Here is a 17,280-nt window from a genome sequence, read left to right as displayed (position 1 = left end):
GGAGTGTTGAGGATCCCAGTATAACCTATAGATAGGTCATTGACTTTTCSTGACCACATGACCTGACCAAAAAAACTGCAGGTCCTGCCCATAACCCCTGAKCCAGACTACAGCGCCAGACTTCCCTGGTCCTACTGTGTGTTGGTGCATCACCTGAAACACCACTCTGGACTTCTCCAGTAGATATGTCCTCATGTTAGCTCCAATGATACGGTAGCGTTTGTCGAAGCCGATCTCAATGTACTTCCCGAAACGACTGCTGTTGTCGTTACGAGTCGTCTTAGCGTTTCCTATCGCCTGGAGAACACACACACACACACACACACACACACACACACACACACACACACACACACACACACACACACACACACACACACACACACACAAACGTGTTCACAAACACACTCATGAGCATGAACACAGTTCAAAAGACATAGGAAATATGTTCACACATCAGAACAACATTCTACTGGGGTCGTTGCATAATTCAAGCTCCAAACAGTTCTGGAGCATGAAAAGGGGTCTGTTGGTGTTCTGAGGTCAGAACTGTATAGTGGTTGGATGATGACAGATGGTCTGGCTAAGATGTGGTTATGAGAGAGTATATATATATGCATGTGTCTGAGTGTTTACAATTTTCCTACACCTCATGTTTCCTGGCTCAACAAAATCCAATTCAGTACTTCAGGAACCATTCCCTATCTTTACCTTTCAAAATATATATCATATTATAGTATATAAAATATAGAATGGGTATAATCCATTAAATACCTTCAGTATTTTTAAATAGCAACAACTGCCATAAGTATAGTTAGTGTACAATGATCAAGATCTCTTTAAAGAGATGTTCTTTTGTAATTTTCAAACATGATTCTCTAAAAATAAGTTTGACTCTTAGGTGAGTTGACTGATTAGTCCAGTGCAATGAATGACCCTCAAATACAATGGACATTTGCTCATCGAATTCAGGTGCCTGAGCCTCCAAAATTGGATGTTATAAAATGTTTGAAAACTGAAAATTATGCTTCAGACCCACATTTTTGCATAAAGTTTCATCACAAAGCGGTAGTGTGGAGGGAGGGTGCGGAGTGGCTTTAAACGACACAAACTTATCACAGGTTATATTGAACCAGAACAACTGTTATAACATTATATTAAGACTAAACTTTATTGAAAAAGATTTCAAGATTTTGTTTAACAAGACAAGAAAAAAGCAATAGCAAATTGAACTATCAACTAGGTTATGCATAGCGAGTAACTGTTTCTAGTAATAAGGGAAGAGCGTTTTTAGTTTTCAACTTTTAGATTTTTTTATATTGTAATTTATATCGGTACAATATCGGTACAAAGCACAAACGTACTAAAAGTTCTCAGTGCAGTGGACTAATGGAAGAGCCTCTCCCCTAGTCGCTTTGTTCCCTTTTGCTCAGAAACGTCACCCCTCCCTGTACCAGATTCACGCAAATACACAGACAACAGAACAAATAAATATAAAAATAAATAAATAATCAATATAAATAAATAGTTGAAGCAATGAAACAATCAATCGATCAATAAATAAATGAATAAATAGTTATTTTCTAAGCTTTTGTTCGGTTTCTTTTGCCGCGGCAGATACCAAAATTTTTCTCCAAATATTTTTTTACAAGCGACATGACAACATATTAAACAGGATTCCTCACGTGTTTTCTAAGTAACTGAACCATCACTTCATAAAGTTGTCATATGAAAAAGACAAGCTCAAACAAAAGACAGTGACAACTTATATAGATATAGATATTGTAAAACAAATGTAGACTATATATTATCTATTTGTACACAACAAATAAAGACACAGTTGTAATAGATCCTTTGAGGAAACAAATATCTAGACTAACAGAACTAGCTAATTATTATTGAATTTTGACAACGCTTCACACTTAGCAAGTAACCTAAAAGTCAGCAAGCCAAAGAAAACTTGTTAAGTGATTCTTACACGGCCCAAAGTCTGTCATCTGGTATTTCAGCAAGAAATAGTCTAACCAGATGGGGGCCAACAACAAAAATAAACAAGAACAGCAGCTCAATTCAATGCCAACATCGAAGTATTTTTTCTCTGAACAACACATAGAACAACAAATGTGGATATTTAAGATATGTGAATCATGTAATATAGCACCTACTGTTGATCGCTAAAGGAAGTTATTTTAAAATTCCACAAAATTATAGCAAAGAAAACAATAGATAATGTATGTTTTCTAAATGGATAGATGTGTATATATTCATTACTGATATCCCATAGGCTGATGACAAAAAGAAAACAAGTGGACAATGGGTCTTCTTGCTTTGGGCTCTCAACTGTGAGGATGGCTAGGCCTTGAAAGACCCCTCTCCCTTCCCTTTTGGGTATCGCTGTTGAATAATTACGCACTATGAAAAATTACAACGATCACCCGCCTCAATTTGCATCCCTTGACAAAACCTTCCATCTACAAAATCATCGCCGATCAATTTCTCCTAAAAACAAACAACCTTTGCTCCTAAAAAGTACCACGGCAGAACGAACAAGACAAGGTGGCGCCCACCCCTCCCCCACCGCCTAATTAGCCAGTCAAAATATTTTTCTATTTTTTCAAATCCAGATTCTTGTAAAAATTCTTCAATAATTATTTTAATTATCATATTATAAAAATAGATTTTCTTCTCTTTATTTTTTATTTTTCTAAACGCATTTTCAAGCAAAGAGATTTTCTCTTTGGCAACAGTGTTTTTTAAATCACTTAACCTGTCATCAGGAATTCTAACCCATCCCTTCCCTCTCCCCATCTCCCAAACCCCAGTGAGGAAAGACGTGTTTTGTTTGCAATACAAAACAAACAAATGTTAGAAATTCTTTTTTCTGCATCAGAGAAAACAGGATTGTGTCATCCCTTAGAATTGTTAGGGGGTTTTAATATACACAAAAAATGAATGAATGGTCACCAATTTAAAAAAGAGCCCCCTCCCTTCTTCTGTCAGGGAGGCATAATTCTAACGACAGTGGATCCGGATTTAAAAAAGAAAAAAATCCTCAATCAAGACCAAGAAAGTTAAATCTAAAAAGGACATTCTCTTCTTTGAAATAAGGGGACTGGTTTTTGCTACTGTTTACATAGAAGAGAAAATAGTTTAACAACCACAATAACAGAAAGGATATACAACAGGAATCCTGTAGAATCACAGGGGTTCCAAATCATGGATATTTTAATCTTTCATTTTGTAATACTTAGGCAACATTGGCTTATAGTTCCAAAGTTATAGTATAAGCCATTTCAAGTTATTTTTTGTTTGTTTGTTTGCTGTGTTCCTTCTGGAGAGTTGCTGTGTTGGGCGACTGTAAGGTGGTAGTGGTAGTGGTGACAGGGGATTTGGAGTGAGGAAGGGTTCAGGACTTGTGGGTCTTGTTGGTCTTGAACGAGACTTGCAAGACGCGGTCTCCCAACCGGTACCCGTTGAGACTGGCGATGGCCATGGCTGCCTCATCGTAGTTCGTCATGGTGACGAAGCCGAAGCCCTTGCACTTGTTGGTGTTGAAGTCGCGGATGACCTTGACGTTGTTGACTGCTCCGAAGGGCCCGAACAGCTGCCATAGGACGCTCTCGTCAGAGTCTGGAGACAGGTTGTAGACAAAGATGCACCAGCCAGTGCCTGTGTGGCCAGGGATGTTCATGCCCACCAGGCTAGTCATGCTGTCAATGGTGATGGGAGAAAACCTGCACCACAAGATAGACAGAGCGAAAGAGAGAGGGAGGGAGAGAAATAGTACAATGTTAAGTGAAACAAATGCCCAATTGAGAGAAATAGAAAACCAACTGCGTGTGCATGGATTTACAAGCATTAAGATTGTAGGCCAAGGCATTTCTCTATACACTCAAGTTCCCCTCCAAGTGTCCAAAGTGAACCTCCCCATGACCCCACTCTCTGAGTGTGTCTCAGGGAGAGTTGCGATACGCAAAAAACACATTTCTAATTCACACATGCGTATTAAAACACTTGTACATGTGTGAAATAGGACAAATAAAAGCACCCACCCACATACAGTACCAACCAAACAGTTCTAGCATTCCTGACCATCCTACATTGATTATTACAAGTGCAACCCAGTGCACATGATGCACTATGACTAAGGGTCTGTCTGTGTACTGTATCCTCCTGCTAGACTATTTCCCTTCTGTGCGCCTCCATATTGACTGAGTGGCCTTTTCTCAAGGCTGACTGCTCTGTGGGGGGCCTGCTGGGAAATGGCTTCAGCAGCATCCGAGGGAGGGAGGGATGCAAAGGGGAAGCTTTTCTCCCTCGGTCTTCCTGAGTGCCTCTATTGGGAGCTAAATTACAGGAACTTGCTGAATTAAAAGATTTTGAAATTCATCAGAGATTGAGTATGCAACCAAGTAAATCTGCACTTATTCGCCTTGTAATCTTCTCCCTTTTTGTGATAGAGATTTGAATGCTCAGTTGACTTCACTTAATTGCCTTTCCGCTTAAAGGAAATTTCCACTTTAAATAAAAGGTAAATTGGATAAAAGGTTAATTTCTTATGCCACCTCTCGGAATGACTATAGGCATTATTGGGTATGCTTTAATTGAGATTTCCGCTTTACTGCAGCTGTCTCGGAGAAGCCTCCCTTCTTAAGGAAGGGAGGAAGGAAGGAGCAAACTAAATGGAAAATGGAAACACTTTACAACCCAGTAACATTAGGAACAAAGTGTTTTCCATCCACCCACTCCTGCAGTCATCTGTTGTGGGGCGGATGAGGATGACAGTGATCGATAGTCTTGCTCAGACCACAGAGCCTCTAAGTATCGGCAAGAATCACTCAGACCTTTCATCAGTACTTTGGCCACGACTTGAGCTTTAACATTTTTGCCAACACAATATCCTTTTTGGTTCTTGTTTGTGTCTCATTACAGTCCCTGTGTAAAATGTATATTTTCTAACAGCAAGTCTTCCCTTCACTAGGGTCTTAAAACCTCTAGTCACGTCAAGGCCTTTTCTAACACGTTCAATTGTATTCGGATCTCTCTGTCTGGGTGAAATAACACCTCCATAGTAATTTCGATGCAAATACAGGTATGTGTGAGTGTGTGAGGGTGAGAGACAATCAGGCTGGCTAACAGAGCCACGGAGGAGACTACAGTGGTGTCTAACAGGGCAGGATCAAACACACTGTGTGGTTCTTCCATAGAAAAGGAGAGGTGTTGCATAGCAACAAGGGTGGGCTGGCTGACCTGCAGCCATCCCACCCTCCCCTAGCTCCCACCTCCACTGCTCACTTCTAAAGCACACTGACTACTACTACGCTTGCCTTTGTTCATTAATCATCACCACTTCAAACCATGTGCCAAGCAAGCAAGAGGCTGTTCTAAAGGCAGAGCTTGTTGGATTTCTGTATTCCAAAACTCTACTGCTTTGACAGTTTGTACATTTTCAATAGTCTTTGCCTTGGTACTGTGTTGTTGAACCAGCAGGCACTGCAGCATATTGGTGAATATTATAAATGTCTTCTCTTCTTTTTGTTGTCATTTTCTTGGCCAGATCATTTGCATCCCCCTTCAACTGAATTAATTGTTTCCTGCCCCCAGTACAAATAGAGGTATGTTAGACAAACGAGTTGCTGCCTGGGACATTGAGGTAGAGCTATGCGCTAAAGAGTCTTTCCCATGCATCATTCTGTCACCGTCTTATAGTTGAGCCTTCACTCTCTGATTCTGCAGAGCAAGAATTGCTGCTAATCACTGCTATGGAAACCGATGAATTCAGTGGATTTGCTCTTTTCACAGAAAAAGCTATTTAATCATTCCATTTAAAAATTTAAAAAAGCAATTTTTTCATGCTACATCTGGGATCACAGCCTTTCCATTCCAGTGAGTGGACATCAAAGGAACTCACTGATTACTCTAACATGCAACAAAATGTCATCAGCTGATATCATGATGTCTCACAGCCGCTTCACTTCATGTTACATCAACAGTAGCAAAAGCAAAAGTTATGAGCAAAAAGAGGTGATCAGAAGTTGAGCTGGCTGCAGCGAAACAGCATTTCCTGCAGGGATCCAGGTGTCTCCAGCCTCTCCCATCTTGCCCCTTACTGACCCCTGACCCCTTAACCCCAACACCCCATCACTACTGCTTACTGCTGTAATAACATGTTGTAATAAATGTATTATTACAACCATTGTGGCAAGTCCTATTGAATTGGGTGGTTTGTTATTGTAAGTTCCATTCACTGCTTTGATATTAGTGTTTTCAAACTGAACTTGATCCCAATGTAACATCTAAAGCTGGACAGAGGTTAGGCTAGAGTACCTGAATCCAGTATAAAAACACGCCTAAAAACAAGAGCTACACACAAGAGAACAGAAATATACACAGAAACTATTTAAAGCAATCGAAATGTAAAAGTCAGCACTCATTATACTCAAAGCAAATTGAACATTAGAAAACAAAAGACGATTGTTTTCCTTTTGGACTAGTGGTTGGTGGATTCAAATTAAACAAGGCTAAAGAAAATAAAAAAATCAAGGCAGAATAACCTTGAACTGATTCGAATGCAAGTGACTTCTAAAAATGAAGAAAACAGGATAGAAATCATTTTGTCAACATGGACATCTGGCATTCGGTGAAGTTTTAATTACCTCTTTACGCCATAGGCCATATTAAGCAAATTGTCCAGCCTGTAAAGAGAAGGAGGGTTCTGGGGTTAATGCCAGGCAGATGGTTGACTCACTCAATGGAACTAATTCTACATCCCTGCCTCACTCAAAGAAGAAAGCCATCCAGAGATGGGCCATTACACTGAGGAGCCCCACCAGTCAGGGGTGGTGTCATTCACACAGCAACAAAGCAGCAGGCTAGCAACAGTACTGTACAGCGCTAACACAAGAGGCCACTCTGTGGCCCAATCAGCCAGCACACAGCGACATTTTCTTTTTTTAGCATGAGGCCCTATGGAGAGCACTCTCACGCTCCACACATTCTTATGCTGCACGGGGCTTTCAGAGTGGTTCCGTTGTACATCTGTGCTGTTGTGTTGAGGTCAAATCATTTATAAGTTATTTATAATTGTGAGTCAAGCCATAGTATTGATGTCAAAGAAAGTTTTGAAATCTTGTCTTTCTCAAATTCAATGTCGATCCTGACAGCAGAATGAAATAATTATTATTTATGTCATAAACTATGAAAACTGCTTTGCATCATTATTCCAATTGCCCCTCAGGTACTTTGGCATTAAGCTTGTCATTTTCAAGAAGGTTGAGAGACAAATTTAACATATATTATACTACTAAATAGTATAATAATTCTAAAAAAATAGATATATCCCCATCTCCAGAGTTCTGTCAGTGTAATGGTTTGGCATTTTTTGAGAGATGGTAAAGGTTTTAAGAGAGGAAGATGACAAATCAGGGAATAATGTTGCATGGTTTGGACTAACAAAACACTACTGAATAGTAACTGACCAAAAAAAGGTGCTTTCTTTTGACACCTGTCCATGTAGAATGTCAAATGGAATGGTGTTTGCTAGTCAGTTGGCTGGGAGGAAAAATCAGACCGGTCCTGCAGACAGATAGTCACTGTGCTCAGTGGGCCAAGGATGGAAGCCACTCAGCCACATAAATCAGAGGCTTTTTGAGTGAGCCTTGCGTGGCCACGCAATGACCATCATTTGTCACATGGGTCTGCACTGTCTCATGTCTTAGTAAGCCTTTCAGCCTAATGGAAGGGTTGGGAACTTGGGGCCATTCTAAAGTACTTCTCCCTTTCAAAACACTGTCTGTGCTGCAGGTCATCAGTGGGCAGAGATGCCGTCTGTGAACCTGACCAAAAAATCTAAACAAAGAACAAAAATTTGTTGACTCATTAAAGCAGCAATTAGGCCATTATGCGGGCTGGGACTGAGCAATCAGCTTTTGTGGGTAAATTAGTCAATTGGACTGGAAGCTCTGAGGAGGCGCTTCAGGCCGCTGTGCTGGAGACATCTGATGGGCTACTGCTGTAAAAAAACAACCTGCCTTGGATGCCAGCTTTTCACACACCCTCTCCAAACCCACAGCATACAAAAGTCGTGCCTCTCAATGCATGTAAATGGGAACCGTCCGTTTAAAAAAAGTATTTTAAATTTAAACCTGCTCCTACCTTAAATATAATAAGCCTAATTGACCGATTACTGTCATTAGTAATGTGGAGCATCAATACTAGTAAATCTACAATATTTTGCTTAAAGGATTATATTGCCTTCTTAGAGGTGGATCAGACAAACAGGCATTATATTGACTGGTGGCAAATGGGCAACATTGACAAGATAGGTGATACATTTCTGTCTGAGTTTGTGGATTAGGTTTAGCCCTGTGGCTGTTGGTTGTAATGATGAGGAGGTTGAACATGGACTTTGTGTATTACAGGCAGCTGGCTCTGGATCTGCAGTGCTTAGACCCTGGATTCTACTGAACAGAAAATCATGTTGTATATTTCTAACTTTGTTGGTCTAACTATTCATAAATATATATCATTTTTTATTATAATAATTTGCTCCACAATCTTAAATATTTTTTGGGTTCAGATGATCATTTTCATATATTCTCATTGGGACTACAGTCTGGAATCGGTGAGTATCAGGCTAAGTATGTGTTGGGAATGAACAGTGGATGGAAAGAGGGGATGGCAGTTGGTTGCATTATGGAATAAGGAGGGTGATGAGGTGATGTGATGGAGACATTGTGAACGACAGAACCCCACTGTCTCTTGTAAACAGTTCTTCTCAGTTATGGGTGGAGCTCCAGGAAACCCACTCTTTGGAACAAAAATGCTTTCTTGGTTGAATGCACAAAGAATCAAACATCGTATTGGTGACTGATGACTTACAAGGTGGTTGATCATTGCAAATAGACAATAAAATGCCATACTATACTCTACAGTACATATAACAGGAGAAACATATATTTGAACCAATAGCCCAATGGCTGAACCTGACCTCCCGACCCTTGTTGTGAGCCCTAGGTATTTACCTGAACCTCTGGGCCTGGTGGTGCAGGGGGCCTGGGTACCGGCGGTTGGGGGACTGGTACAGCTGGGACAGTAGGGCTTGGCTGGTCTTCTGGCTGGGGTTGTTGGCGAACTTGACGGTGATGGGCTCAGCAGCTCCAGAGGGCTTCTGTCCATTCAGCCCCTTAATGGCCTCCTCAGCCTCTATCCTCTTATCAAAGCGAATGAACCCCACACCCCGCGAACCACCTGTGGGGCCAACACATCACAAACATAGGGGCGTCCTTTTACTTCATGTGGTTCCGGTTAGATCACACACACACACACACACACACACACACACGACACACACACACACACACACACACACACACACACACACACACACACACACAACACACACACACACACACACACAACACACACACACACACACACACACACACACACACACACAACACAACAACACACACACACAACACACACACACACACACACACACACACACACACACACACACACACACACACACACACACACCCTAACAGCCCTTATTATCTCTTTCATACATGGTACAGAGATGATGTCTGTTGTTTCTTTTAATAACGTTGAAAGCAACGTTTTGTAAAGGGGATACAACGAGTTGGACATGATTTGTATTCCATAGAGAGGGATTGTGTTATTTGAAGAAGACAGTACAGAGCAGAGGGAAAAGCGAAGGCACCACCATGATTTCCTGTGCTGTCAAAGAGACAGAATTTGTCTTCCTCTCTCACAAAGAGCATGAGGAGCTGATGCCTGCTGATGCAGAAATGTTGTTGTGTTGTTTGTGTGCTAGCTGCTGTAGTGCTGTGTCTCCGCACAGCTCGTTGAGGCTACTCTCTGTGAGGTGTGTTGGACTCAGCACACACTGCAGCTCTCCTCCTAACTGATGGCCACACACTCAGGCCTCACGCCATGTCGCCGGCGACATTTGAGTCGTCTCCAAGGCAATGTTTTTTGACCGCCACCTGAAAGTAACATTTGGAGAGACGTACTGCCCGGGAGGTCTTTTCTTGGTCTCCATAAATGCGTGCTGCTCGTTTTTAATGAGGCTGGCTGACTGGCCCAGGGGACACTCGCTCAGCGACAGCACGCCGCCAGGACTATTTGCATAATACTGTGTGTGCACATCTCTACACCACACACAGAAACACTTTTTATTGTCATTTCTCTCTCACAACAACGCTTGCGCTTATTGATGTTTTTCTGTTCTGCTGTCTCATTTTCTTCTCGAATCAGACTCTTTTGATATGTGCAGCCCTGAACAAACATTTACACACAATCTCTCCAATGCCGAATGCTTTCATTCACTCTAATGCTGAATAATTTAACTTATGGGTTGCTGCAGCTCTTGACAGACTCTCCCAATCCCTCCCTGCCTTCCCTGTACCTGTACATTATAATTAGGTTGTCACTGCTAGAAAATAATAAACACAGTCTGTTATTCCAAAGGGGTTTGAATTGTTGGCATACAGCTCTGGCTCCGATGTGAAACTAGGGTCACTGCTGCTTCGGTAGAAAATAGTGTCATACTGATATTCCTAGGTGGTAACAAGTGTATACTGTTTTTGTACATTATGTTGATTTGTTTGCAGGGTTCTACACTAACTTTTTCAGTTTTCAGTTTTTTCAGTTGGTGGCACCATCACGATTTGGTTGCACAAATTTTTTTCAATAATTGATGATGACCTGTCCCATAATGTACCTGCATTCCATACAGAACCAGGCCAATAATGACTAGCTATCTTTTAAATTAGCATGCCCTTGTGTTCTTACATTGACTTGGAGATATTTACTGTAATGGCAAAGAAAAGAGACTGTTACAATAAAGTGCTAAATGTATTTTTTGCAGATTTCAAAGTGCCATGTTTTTTGACATGTTTTCTGCAAAATCCTCTAGAGTGCAGAACTGGAAAAAGGATACTTGATACCAAAACGATATCACAGTAAAACAAAAGTTACCTTTCCATCTACCTAAAAACAGTTAGGCTATCATTAGCATTGCTAACAGATACACAAAGTGTTAGACTTATAGGCCCTACTCGCACCGCACACAGCAGGGCTTGTCATTCAGATAAAATTTGCCAGAGGCACACCGGGCTAGTGCCAACTGAAAGCTACTGGTCCGGATGAAAAAATACTGTCCCGGGTCAAGATCTGACAGGAAAGCAAATGATGCGTGCATAATTCCAATAGCAGGTGATTTTATCTTTCATTTACGGGCTATGCAAGTAGCCTATACAGCAGGGCTCTCCAATCCTGTTCCCGGAGAGTACCCTCCTATAGGTTTTCGCTCCAACATCAGTTGTAACTAACCCGATTCAGTTCATCAACCAGCTAATTATTAGAATCAGGTGCGCTAGATTAGGGTTGGAGGTAAAACAGAGTTGGAGAACCATGCGGCCTAGTGGTTAGAGTGTTGGGCCAGTAACCAAAAGGTTGCTGAATCAAATCCCAGAGCTGACAAGATAAAAATCTGTTGTTCTGCCCCTGAGCAAGGCAGTTAACCCATTGTTCTCTGGGCACTGAAGACATGGATGTTGATTATGGCAGCCCCCCGCTCCTCTCTGATTCAGAGGGGTTGGGTTTACGGGTCTGCCCCTTTTTTCCCAATTTTCGCTGAAAATGACATACCCAAATCTAACTGCCTGTAGCTCAGGCCCTGAAGCAAGGATATACATATTATTGGTACCATTTGAACGGAAACACTTTGAAGTTTGTGGAAATGTGAAAGGAATGTATGAAAATATAACACAATAGATCTGGTAAAAGATAATACAAAGAAAAAAACAACCGTTCTTTTGTATTTTTTTGTACCATCATCTATGAAATGTTTTTGTTGAAAAATTTGGATCAAGACTGCCCAAATGTACCTCATTTGTTTATTAATAACTTTTCATGTTCAAAATTGTGCACTCTCCTCAAACAATAGCATGGTATTATTTCACTGTAATAACTACTGTAAATTGGACAGTGCAGTTAGATTAACAACAATTTAAGCTTTCTGCCAATATCAGATATGTCTATGTCCTGGGAAATGTTCTTGTTACTTACAACCTCATGCTAATCGAATTAGCCTACTTTAGCTCAACCGTCCCATGGACGGGACACCGATCCCAAAGAAGTTTTTAAATGCTGAAGAGACATTTCAGTTGAATGCATTCAGTTGTACAACTGACTAGGTATCCCCCTTTCCCCCTACAGGGTTCATACAGACCTTGGAAATTACAATTCAAGGACTTAAATGTTATATTTAATTGTTTTAATAGCCTATAGAAAAAAACTCAATGTATACAAAAAAGTATGCATTACCACCCAATGGCATTATGCGTTGACATTATTTTTACACTCTAAAATATGGTTTCTCTACTGTACGTATCACTGACCCTGGATAAGCTAGCGACTGGGCTAACACAGCTAACCTTTTAGGTCAATAATATGCTGTTTTTATTAACATTTTGTTGGCTTTATAAACATGAGAGAAATTGAACTAGCTAGTAGCTAGCTAGTTAGTTATACTTAGGTAGCTTACATGGTTAGCTGACTTTTCTCAAAACGAACTTCAATGTGGCTAGCTACTTATTGTCCGTAATGCTAGCTTTTACAGCCAAATATCACTTCAGAAACGTCTAAATAAAAACATATTGATATGGCCAGCATTGTAGACCATTTCTCCCCTCTTGCTGCAGCTTTAGCTCATCTTGAAATAACATAAATGCTGTGAAAACCAGCGTGTTGTAAACATTCTAAAGTGTGCTTGGTTTTGTTGACATGTTTATTCTTCACGCACTGTTGCTCCTACGGTACTAGTCTGGTGAGCACCTTTGGAGCTCTGCCCAAGCAAGGCATTTGATTGGTTTGACGTGTTGCGAGGCGTCACTGATGTAACACCAGGTTCCAACTGCGCTTTAGCTGATTTCTGCTAATGGTTCGCGATGAGGCTATCTTGCTTATAATAACCGCACATGGTTTAACTGCAAGAAGCGCAACACCCTTCAATTGAAACAAACGAAAGCGGCTGCATCTCTCAAAAACTGATCACAAATGAAATCACGGAATAATTATATTAGAGCAGTAGAACTTCTAAATCGGCTACCTTAACTTCAATGACTTTTCAAGGACCAGAGAGCCTTAGAGGAAAGGGCTGATTTTCAAGGTAGGCTATAATGACTGAACTGCACATCGCAAATATTCAACCAAGACTTTGAACTTTTAAATATCTGGTTTGCATACCCATTCTTGCCTTAGCATTTACTGGTAAATATAATTAAGAACATATTTACTACCGCTGTTGGTCTTCGGTGAGTTGCTCTACACAACAACCAGCTGTTTATGAGCTGCTATATGTGTGCAGCCGCGCGTATGATAAATAATCGACACAACGAACGAACAGTTTTGGTAATCCGTCTTTTAACATTTTTTTTCACTGGCCCAAGCGGGCCACTGACGGGGATGATTGCCTGGCTTAGAGAGTTTCCGAAACCTCCCCTGTATGTCGAGCCGTGACACACAAAGACAGGGGCATTCCCGTGCAGTTGTTGCCTCTTTAGAAATATGGTTTATTTTTGGTCAATTGCACATTACTGTATGAATAAAACATGATAAAAGTGAAGCAAAAACGAACGGGACTAGATAAAATTTACCCTTGTCACCAATAAAAAATGTGTCGCACTGCTAAGTCAAACGGTCGCAAATGGAACTGTTATGGTCGCAGTATCGAACCCTGGTTTGTCACTTTCACTTTAATTATTTTATAAACATTTGTCAATCCAATACAATCATAGTTGTGCCTTGTTTCCCAACTTCATTTCATGCATAGTTGTTTATTTTTTCTCTCCATAAACCCACTAGCTACTCATGTCAAGAATGCCCCTTGTGGAAGAGTCAGGACATTATAAGACTTAAAGACTACAGTATTTTTGAGTTTCTAGAGCAATGAAATACATGTTTACACCCTGTGGACTCATCTCATGTAGGGATACGACCACACCTCTGGTGAAGAGAGCAGACAAGCAGCAGTAGTCTATGTATGTCCCTTGGCCTTGAACTGCACCAGGCTGCAGCTGTTTGAAAAGATCTACACTACATCAGTGCTTAGCATACAGCTGAAGGCTGCAAACCCACATTCAGGGTGGGATCTGAGAAAAACACCCCAGCCACTTGAATGAAGTGATGACTTGAAGTGGTGTCCATTAAGGAAGGGGTGTAAAGAGTGGCGGGCTAGTGCAGTGGTCTCTGGAGAACTAGGTCTGTCCCTGTGTATGTGGAGAGGTGTGAGGGTCTCTGTGCCTATATGGTAGCGCTGTGGAGAGAGGTGTGAGGGTCTTTGACCCCACTAACAGTAATTCCTCTCATTTCTCCTTTCACTGCCGTATAGACCTTCTGGGCATGAGGAGAAACACTACTACTGCACTGTAAGGTCAGCAGGGCCTAATGCAATTACACCACAACAGGTCAGGCGATCATGACCTTTGAACCAGTGACTGTGATATCCTGGCAGAGAGACTCCATACAAACAGGTCTGTGTGTCAGACAGTTGACAGCAGTCGCTTCAGAATACAATCTAATGTAGGGTATAAGTTTTGGCTTTCATCAGGGGTTCCCTCAAGCCAGGCACAAATCTAACAAAAACAATCCCAGTAGTTATCTATCTATTTTTTTTTTTTTTTTTTTCAGTATTTTCTTTAGCGTTTATTTTGTTTAGCATTCCCCCCCCCCCCCCCCCCCACTAGCTTTTTCCACATTTACATAATGAGCTTCCAGATGTTTTTTTTGCATATCAAAACAAAGTAAAGCAAACAGGCAGGCTGAGGAAAGCTGGGAAACAGACGGTGGCAGGCAGGCAGCTTCAGCCGGTTCCAGCACTTATCACAGGCCATACAGCATTAGGCCACAATGTACTACAGGCTATAGGCAGTTTCATTCACAGTAATCAGCCATGGCTTATGTAACTCTACCTGTACTTATCTCTTCCGAGCACACATGAACACAGAGAATGGCTGGTTTATTAATAACCACAACCAGGGAAGACAGTGGCAAGGAGCTGCCAGTGCCCTGACAAAGCTTTTTGCATCCCACTGCACCCGGACACTACCACGGTGCTCCCCAACACTTCGCTCGGCAACCATTCCTCTGGGAAATCTGGAGGGATCTGAGAATCTGTCCAGCCGGCTGATGAAAGCCTTCTCTCTCCGCTCCAAACCTGAGCGCTTTGCTACCGTTTGTCATTCCGCTCTTTGAAGTGGCTGTACCAACTGTATGGAATGTTTGTTAAACTTACACATTAAATACATTAGGAAAAAAACCTCTCCCTGCCTCCTAATCAGAGAGAGAGAGAGAAAGATGGAGAGAAAGACCTGTTCTTGTTTTATGTAACTTAGTTTGTGGGGATAGATACAGATGGTCTTTGAAAAGGCAGTGGGAAAGAAGCCTTTGAAGAGCTTAGGTGCTCTCTGCTCCGCTCAGTAAAAGCAGAGTTAAAGCCATCTGTCTGCTTCTATGTGTAACCGCAGGCCAAGGTAACTATGCAATACACTCCATGTTATGGGTTCTGGTGGGTTATAGAGACACCAGGAAAGAGATGAGTTGTACAAGGTCTTATTTTATCTGTAAATAAATCAGGTTTGCTCATACAGTATGTAGCCTTGATCTTCAGCCACACATGGTGGGGATTTTACATGAGCCAGAATGTATTACAACATTCATCATCAACATCCACAGTAAAAGTGTAGATGTGTCTATGGAGAGGAAGCCACATACTGATTGATCGGGGTTTTAATATATGTAGTGTGTATGAATGTTTTGCATGCTCTGGTCTGTGTGACTAGGCGTAACTTATAATAGAAAGCTCTCCGGATCAATTGTATTGTCCTTATTGAGGATATGTGTATTGACTGACTGCTGTGTGCCTGGGCCCTGCAGAGATGTTCAGAATATTTAACTACTGATCAAAGCCTCTCCGTATTATATTTCCTTCACATTGAGTTTCTGTTCGCATTGAACATCATGATCCAACAACTTTCTCCAAAGGTTAGAGAGAGTGATGCGATATAAAAATGCTTCTCTGCGATATTTGTTCCGATAGACGGGAAATACACATATCCATTCTGCAGAGATCAATAGAAAGAGAGAAGAGAAAGATACTAATATTGACAAAACACTTTGGTTACATGATTGATGTGTTATGCAATGACTGCCAGGCCTGCATCAGTGTGGATGAGCGACTGGCCTACCGTGTGATGTTCTGATTGGTTAAAAAGGTCATTGGGGTTATTTCTTGATGGACAGCAGAATCTTCATGATCAGGACAGTGGCAATAAATGTGGGCTTAGGCTTTGTAATAACATAATTCCCCAGTCCCAACTCATTGTCAAGTCAATGTGAGTTCAGTCCGCCATCCTTGGACTATTTGTAACAGAACATTGTCTTCTCTGACTCTGTGAACTATGCAAACTGTGACTCAAAGTTCTTTCTGATGATACTGAGCAGGAGACTGACTGCAATATGCATCACGTTGATGGTCTGTGAAAATGAACTAAATCTCCTAATTAGTGGGCTTGAGCACATTTGTCCAAACCAAACCGATTCCTAGATTGGCCTTTGGAGCTTGTGTGCTCACTCTGAGCCACAGTAATGTCTGAAACTGAACAGATGGAGGGGAATTCTGATTTGGAATATCAAATTATGTTGATGATATTGGCGTGTGTGTGTGTGTGTGTGTGTGTGTGTGTAATGATGTTGAAATCAATGCATGATTAACTGTCCTATACATATGAATGGTTAACCACTAAAAAGTAAAGGACAAAGGCAAAGCTTTTAAACTAATCTTTCTCTCTCTTCCCCTCTCTCACCCCACAGTTACACTTGTGTGAGTCGCAAGAGAGTTTTAATTTACGGTCCATTTCTCTTTATGGCAGTACGTGTGATGTGCCAGCTCTGAGCTCTCGGGCTCCTCTAAAACCCTCCTTGTTTCTTAATCACCAGCAACTAAAATTTAATTAGAAATTCCTTCAGCAGATCCCCCTGCCTCAGGGGAGGCCTCTCTGGGCCGGGTAAGGCCTGTATGTGCTGGTGGGCCAGGCACTGTGTGTGTGTGTGTACGTGTGAGTGAGAAGGAGAAAGAGAGAGAAGGAGAAAGAGAACTTGTGCGTGTGCACGCATCTGAGGCAGAAGATTTGCCTGTCTCTCTCTCTCTGTGGAGTGGTTCTGGCACTGTGAGACATGTAAGGTTATGATCCT

The 17,280-nt window shown here is 41.4% G+C and overlaps 1 protein-coding gene across 9 annotated transcripts in view; it reads right to left on the bottom strand.

Moving 5' to 3' along the window:
- Positions 1-1,636: 1,636 nt before the first annotated feature.
- The window catches only part of elavl4 (ELAV like neuron-specific RNA binding protein 4), a 77,327-nt gene continuing 61,683 nt past the window's right edge, over positions 1,637-17,280 (bottom strand). For 6 of the 9 annotated variants that reach the window (XM_070447581.1, XM_070447586.1, XM_070447583.1 and 3 more), the window contains 3 exons: positions 9,024-9,259; positions 6,657-6,695; positions 1,637-3,734 (listed from right to left, as the gene is read on the bottom strand). In XM_070447581.1, the coding sequence (XP_070303682.1) occupies positions 3,407-3,734; positions 6,657-6,695; positions 9,024-9,259 (603 nt within the window). In that variant the 3' untranslated portion in view covers positions 1,637-3,406. The remainder of the gene's footprint in view (positions 3,735-6,656; positions 6,696-9,023; positions 9,260-17,280) is intronic. The other 3 variants (XM_024004060.2, XM_024004062.2, XM_070447582.1) reach the window with 3 other exon arrangements.

The sequence above is a fragment of the Salvelinus sp. IW2-2015 genome, linkage group LG16 (assembly GCF_002910315.2).
Source record: "Salvelinus sp. IW2-2015 linkage group LG16, ASM291031v2, whole genome shotgun sequence".
In the NCBI taxonomy this organism is placed as follows: Eukaryota; Metazoa; Chordata; class Actinopteri; order Salmoniformes; family Salmonidae; genus Salvelinus; species Salvelinus sp. IW2-2015.
The sequence above is the reverse complement of the archived record's forward strand: the minus strand, read 5'-3'. Positions and strand labels throughout refer to the sequence as shown.